This window comes from Acyrthosiphon pisum, chromosome A2 (genome assembly GCF_005508785.2).
Source record: "Acyrthosiphon pisum isolate AL4f chromosome A2, pea_aphid_22Mar2018_4r6ur, whole genome shotgun sequence".
Taxonomy (NCBI): domain Eukaryota; kingdom Metazoa; phylum Arthropoda; class Insecta; order Hemiptera; family Aphididae; genus Acyrthosiphon; species Acyrthosiphon pisum.
The window spans coordinates 72,299,483-72,306,548 of record NC_042495.1 but is presented as its reverse complement, the minus strand read 5'-3'; the positions used below and the strand labels follow the sequence as shown (position 1 = coordinate 72,306,548).

General features: G+C 27.7%; 1 protein-coding gene across 2 annotated transcripts; it reads right to left on the bottom strand.

Moving 5' to 3' along the window:
* Positions 1-256: 256 nt before the first annotated feature.
* Positions 257-5,302, bottom strand: LOC100161784 (sulfhydryl oxidase 2). Of its 2 annotated transcripts, none has more exons than XM_008185764.3 (3): positions 4,718-4,843; positions 4,291-4,564; positions 257-2,210 (listed from the first exon to the last, which is right to left on the bottom strand). In XM_008185764.3, the coding sequence occupies exons 2-3, from the start codon at positions 4,538-4,540 to the stop codon at positions 628-630; spliced, it is 1,833 nt and encodes a 610-aa protein (XP_008183986.1). In that variant the 5' UTR covers positions 4,541-4,564; positions 4,718-4,843; the 3' UTR covers positions 257-627. The 2 variants fall into 2 exon arrangements, with proteins under 2 accessions (XP_008183986.1, XP_001951874.2); XM_001951839.5 differs by having other exon boundaries at positions 263-2,210; positions 4,829-5,302.
* Positions 5,303-7,066: the final 1,764 nt, after the last annotated feature.

The following is a 7,066-nucleotide window of genomic DNA, read 5'->3' as shown; positions in this document are numbered from 1 at the left end:
AAAATAGTTTTTTGTAAATTTATTCAAATTATTATAAAAAAATAAAATATTTCTTTAGCATATTGATATTGGCAGTTCCTATACACTGTAGTGGACATTTTTAACTTTTTTTATTTACTAAAAAACATCTATCATTGTATCGTTGTACCATTCTTTGATTTTATAAAAATGGATATGTTATCAATGCATGTTATCAAATCATAACACACTACACACTATATGTGTTTACTTGTCATTTAAAAGATAAAATAAAACATTTATGAAACTAAATTATATACCGTTTAATTAACAGTAAATTTTTGCAATAAAATCATCCAAAATAATAAACAGTTTTAACATTTGCAAATTGTATGCCTAATAACTATTGAATTAATGAATTACTTATAATATTAAAATTTATAATATGTAATTAACATTATAGTACAATATTCAAAATGTGATAAAGTAAATGTATATTTCTTATTGAACATATTAAAATGTATATGAATTTATTATATAACACAGTCTTATAGTTAAATTATTTTTAAATTTGTAAATGAGTAATATAAAATATATAATCTTAGTCAAAAAATTAAAATTTAATTTAATAAAAAACAAAACACATTTAAGTTATAATAACAAATCAAACTATTTACCCAGTATAAAATAAATATATTTATTTTTTTTACACCGTTTCTTCACCAACAGTAAATAAAATAATATCATTAACACACTACATGACAAAATATATGATATCATACAAGTGCTAACATCAATCTTCCATTCTTCTTCATCAAACACATTATTATTATAATTACTATTATCATCAATGGACCGTTTACTTGGGATTATCAAATTATCATATTTGGAATCAATATTATCATATGGTGTCTTTTGAAGACTAATAGCTGAATACATATTTTTCAAATATTTTAGCACTTCGGTTTTATTCCACTCATCAGTACCATTTTGGTGACATGTTTCACAATATACTTTCAATGGAAATAATATTTTTGGATGCATTGGATCTTCAGTAACATCACCCGTAAGTCTTTGGTTCACTTGATTATGGGCTGACCAAAGCCACAGCACTGCATCATCTAATGATGAAACATTAGTTTGAATTGTGGTAGCCATATTCATGAAATGCTCAGAACAGTCTGTACATCCAAAGAAATATTTAACATAACCAGCAATAGTTTGCAAAACTTGTCTTCCATTAAATGTGGTCAAGTTCTTTATAGATGCTTGTACTGAGAGTGTGTGAAACGTAGTCCATAAGCCACATGGATATTTCCTATACATTGGTTGGCTACCTTCACATCCGATCCAACTATGTTTAGTAACATAAGGTTTTAACAAAAATTCATAGTTATTAATAAGATTTCCAAGCTTCTCTCCTGACACTGTTTTATTGAGATGAGTATTTTCCCATATTAACTTAATGAATTTTTTACCTCTAATACTAGAAGGGAAACATTCAATAAGAAGTTCTAAATAACTATTTAATGCATTTAATGACTCGCCAGAAATAACACTTCGTGATAGAATTTCATGTTCCAGAGAATACCTCAATGTAGCTTCTAAATCTGACAAATAAACTGTATTGTCATTATGCATCGAACCTTTGTCTTTATGGAATAATAAATTATAGAGTGTAGTAGTAATATCAAATAAACTGAATGGAGTCATGTGCACTGTTTCCAAATATGTATTAATGGTATTGGTAAAATTTGTTTTGTTATTTCCACTTGCTAAAAGTGTGAATTGGTTATTGTCTTCAACAAGATAGAGACTTGGATATGTTTCTGTTTTTAATAATTCGGCCAATCCTGTGTTAGAATTAAGTACGCTTATTATTTTAACTTTTTTTACAGGACAGAAATCAATAATAAGTTCTTGAGCAATCTTATTATTTGGCGTACTAATTATAATAAATGTTAAAATATTATTTGAATCCATTTCTACAATGACATTTTCAAAGGGTTGTATATCACACAAAGTTGATACATTTGTGCTACTTTGAGTTTCTTGAAGCATTTTAATAAGAAAATCCTTCATAACTTGTATATTAAAAGATCTAGTAAATTCTATTCCAATATTACTTGATGCTGGCCGGGGAGGAAAGTAGCGTACGGTAGGATAGGCCATGACTTCATAATCTCGGCATGTTTGACTGTTTATTTCGTTTGAACAGTCAATTACACCAACTTTCACATAATTTCTCCACCCTATAAATCATAAAACTTGATTAAAAAAATATGGAATTCATAAAAATAACAACGCAGTTACAAATAATTATTTACAATGCAAATGTGTTATGCAACAAAAATCTCAGTTAAATTAGATTACAGTCAACCATTATTAGAAGAATTGTTAGTGGACAATTGTCAACTTGTCATACAAATTAGACAATTTACCAATTCTGGTAAAAATCTATTTTCATACTTATTAATAAAATTTTTAAATAAAATATGTTTTAAATCATTAATATTTAACAAAAATATAAATATATTCAATATATTACGTTATTTATCTATATAATATAATTTATCATAGGTATAATATGGCAGGTCAAAATATATCCTTAGTACCTATATATTATAATAGAAAGTAGGTATATAAAATATCAATAGGTAACTAACCGTAACTAACCATCTACTCTTCAATAGTTTTAATTAGGCCAATATCTTGTTTAAAAAATATACATTTGTGTAATTGTGCACTTGAGCACCAAAAGGTAGACATATAATATATAAATTATAAACAAAATAAAAATGTGCACATTTACCTTTTTAAAGATAAAAACTTCATTTAAAGTGATCTATTCTATTCCATATTGTAAACCGACAGAATAATATTTGATCATGAGTAATAACATACAATAGTTTGTCGAACCATGTAATCTATATAATTGGTACCTAATTAATAAAATAGGTAGTAAAAAGGTATGGAATTACTGGGAGAAATACTAAATAAGTCTATGTGAAAATGAAAATAAACTGATAATATAATACCGTTGATGAGTCTTGAACAAAAAAAATTAGCAAAAGTAAAAACAGTTATAAATTAAAAAGAAATTTACATAATAGGTACCTTATATCAAAAATGTTAACGGTACCTAAATGTTCATTTATAGTGTTACAAAAAATCAACGACAAAGTAATTCCTCGCACTAAAAGATAGAAGAGGATTCATTTGATCCAAATCTGAGTTATGACTAGCTTGAGTGTGGATAAGTGTCATGTTACAACTCTGATTACTGTATAATTTAATTTATTTACCTTAAATATAGGTACCTAAGATTTAAAAACTATTCAATATAAACAACTGATTTGAAATATTTTAATAACTGTATGTACCTATATAATAAATGAAGCAAATAATAATTATATAATTTTAAGTACAAAAAATAATAGTAGGTAGGTACCCAGGTATAATCTATATTTTATGTATCAAAATTTGTGATTTTAAAAGTCAGTAACTAAAAATATATGGTTGATGAAATAGTATGAGTTAAGAAGTGTAGGAACGATACAGTTTAACTTTTTTCGACCTATGAACCACCAATCATAATAATAGACGTATGTTATAGTCCAAGTGGCTAATAGTTACTACTTATAAGCTTGTAACACATATTTTTAGCTATTATATTTTAATGTTATCTAACCGTATTATTATTTTAAAAAGTTTAATGATACTATAATGTGTATAACTAAACACATAACATTGAAATATTAAAATATAATTAAAACAATTCTTTAATAAGTCAACAAAATTTAGTTTATAATATTTACAACTCGTGGTTGTTAATTATTTTATAAAGGTTTTAATCGATGATAAATATCAGTTATAAAAATTAAATGATTGCAGGCGAGAAATAATATGAGTTATATAAAACATAATTACAGTGTTTTGCAATGTCCTATAGTAAATTAGTATACCTACCATACAATAAATATTTATACAATGTAAATGTAAATTTCTATGGTAAAATCCTTAATTTAAACTCAAAAATGATATGAATATTTAATTAAGTTAGTGCAAACCTATATTATTGTAAGAAATGGTATTATTTAAGAATGTAAGAATTATTAGTTTAAATATAAGGGAAATAAAAAAAAATATATCTACATTGTTCATTTGCATTTTTGTTTTGAAATTTAAATAGTAGGTACCTATAAAGTAAAAGGTTCCTACCTGTTATAGTAATAATTATTTGAATAATATTACAGTAAATGTTTCCAAGTACATATTTAAGCTGGTATTCATAAAACCTATGCTAATATTTTTAAATGAACAGTTTGTTACCGTATACTTGAATTCCAAATCCTTTCCAAGGGGTTGAGAACCGTATACAATGTCCACAAAAGGCATTGTAAAACTCAATCACGTATGATGTATTTCCTTGTAATACTTTGTCATTAAAATTGGTACTGTCCAATATTTCCAACAGATCTGATTCTTCGTACAGTCCAATAAGTTCTGTGTATGCCGGTGCAGTACTGAGTGCTGCTACGAGCAAGACGATCACGGCATGGCCGCTGCACCATATCAACATTTTGTCCCGATGAATCAGATGGAACTAGATGGGAAAAAAAAAGATCTAAAAAATACAGTGGACATAGGTAAGGTGTGTATCAGCTGCATTCCCCTAACCCCACAAAGGACATGCCGTTTTTGGTGGAAGAGAAGGAAACAACAAATTTAATGAGAAAAATGTCCAAAAAAGACTTACGTTAAGTGCAACTGAGAGACAATATTGATGAACGTAGACGGGATTATGAGGGGAAAATAAACCCGAAAATGAATATTAATATTTATACTCAATGGTATTGCCATAACCTACCTATTTTTCGTTAAGGTATAAATCACGTATTATATTAATATAATAGTAATTTAAATATTAAATATTTTCGCTTTGTGATGACGTCGCTGTCGGTGATTTATCGGAAACACAAATAACAAACAAACAATGAAACAACCATTGGTGAACCTATAATATATCACCGTGTGCGAACATAAACCCGACGCCGTGACAGACTGTTAACGTCGTAACCGTCCCGGGCGGTGATAGTGGACACGTCTGGAGTAGCGGACGCGTACAAACTGCGGCGGGAACGGACAGACTGTCCGCCTGCACGTGTACGTGCGTAGTACTATCGGTTCGCTGTCGACTGTCCAGTGTCGACCGCTGTTCGTGATTGTCTACCGAGTACCGATATTCAATAGAGCAGAGGCCTCCCCGCCAGAGACCAACCGAAACGGGCAAGCAACACGGCCAAACTGAACGACGGCCGACTGACTGGACTGGCAGCAAAATATACTGTATACGATAATACAGGACACTGGCGAATTATTTCTTATCATTGCCCCGCGAGATTGTTAAAGTAGTTGCCTATTTTACTCCTTGAAATGTTTACAAGTACAAATTAATTTAGAACACCGATTAATATTATTGTTTATTTTCTAATGTCAACGATTATAATTTTTAGTTAGAAATATTAAATTATTTAGACTTTAGATTATATAGTATTTGCATATTTACACATACTTAAAATCTCCATAAGTTCATAAAACTTATTAGGAAATACGATAAACAATATAATGTTAAATGTAAGCTTTATAGTAGGTATTAATTAAATGTAATTCAAAACATATATAAGATATACTGTATATTTTACTTTTTTCATAATAATTATACTACACAAATTAAAATATGAAATTATAACATAGTAATATCTAATAATAATTTATCAATTAAATAAACATTGTACTCAAACGTGAACTACTTTTTTCAACTTTTTATTTTTTGAACATTTATATTGGTTGAATGAATCATTACATTTCTTCATATTTTTTATCCAAAAATTGTGATTTGCAGTCTTCACATTTACTTAGTGAGTACCTTTTACAATATGGCTTATAATAAGTTTAAGATCCTTTTTTAAATTACATTTTTTTTTTTAGAAAGAGGTTTTCAATGTTTGCATGAAAATGTGCAGAAACATGTTTAGTAAATTCCAATGTTTTGGCAAGAGGATAAAGTAAACTGCAGCCATCATATTCCTTAATACCAATATGTGTATTATCAAAATCAAATTGTTTATTAGTATCCTTAGTAGCCAGTTTTTCAATACATGGTTTATGATCCATTTGACTACAAACCCAACCTGTTACATAAGCGACACTATTTGCAGTTTCATCCTTCATTAAAATATACTCAATATTCATTGAACTATAGTAATCATCAATATTATCTATTTCTTCTGATTCATTATATGATCTATCTAATGTGATAATTGAAGTTTTTATGTCTTTTTATAAGACCAAAAATTCAGAAGCATCTTTTTCGCAGTTGGCATTATTTGAAGGACTAATAAGCATATTACACATATTCATGCGGATTGCTGATTGAATTTTCGATGCATCTGGTGTTAAGTTATTACCTCCTTTAGCTCTTAAAACTGAAAATAATGATTCAATACAATCTTGGGTCAAGCGTCTCATTAATAAGTATTCAATACCATATTTTTCATTTAATTCTTTGAACAACATTTGTACACAAATAATATTTTCTTGCCAGCCTATTATACAAGGTGGTAAACTTCCTCTTTTATTGTTTATTTTCAAATCTGATAAAAATTTTAAAGCTTTTTTGAAAAAAATCACAATGTAAAGAGTTTTTGGTTAATGGTCTTTTTAGAACAGTAGGCTCATTTAATTTTATGCTATTAAAAACATCAAACAAATCATTAAAAAATTTAACAAATTTGGCTGTATATGCTGCTCTAGCTGATAATTTATTGAATGATACTAAAGTCAAAATACCAGCACTCAACGAATTACTTAAAGTTTGGGTTGCTAGACATACTCGCATTGGTGAAAAGGGGGGTAGATCCAAATTAATTTTTTTTAACTTGCTTGCTAATCTTGGTTTATTATTACAATCCACTTTATAAAAATCTTCTATATCTCTCCAATTATATAATTCATTTGCATTTTCAAAAGTATATTTTTTAAAATTGTTTCTTACTGATTTCAGTAAATGTGGGGAATCGTGCATAAAAAATACATTTTCATTGTT

Bases quoted from the DNA above. Each gene is read 5' to 3' on its own strand.
- LOC100161784 (XM_001951839.5), bottom strand. From the start codon at position 4,540: ATGTTGATATGGTGCAGCGGCCATGCCGTGATCGTCTTGCTCGTAGCA. The intron at 2,211-4,290 runs GTAACAAACTGT...TATGATTTATAG, and splicing joins ATTTGGAATTCAAGTATACG to GGTGGAGAAATTATGTGAAA.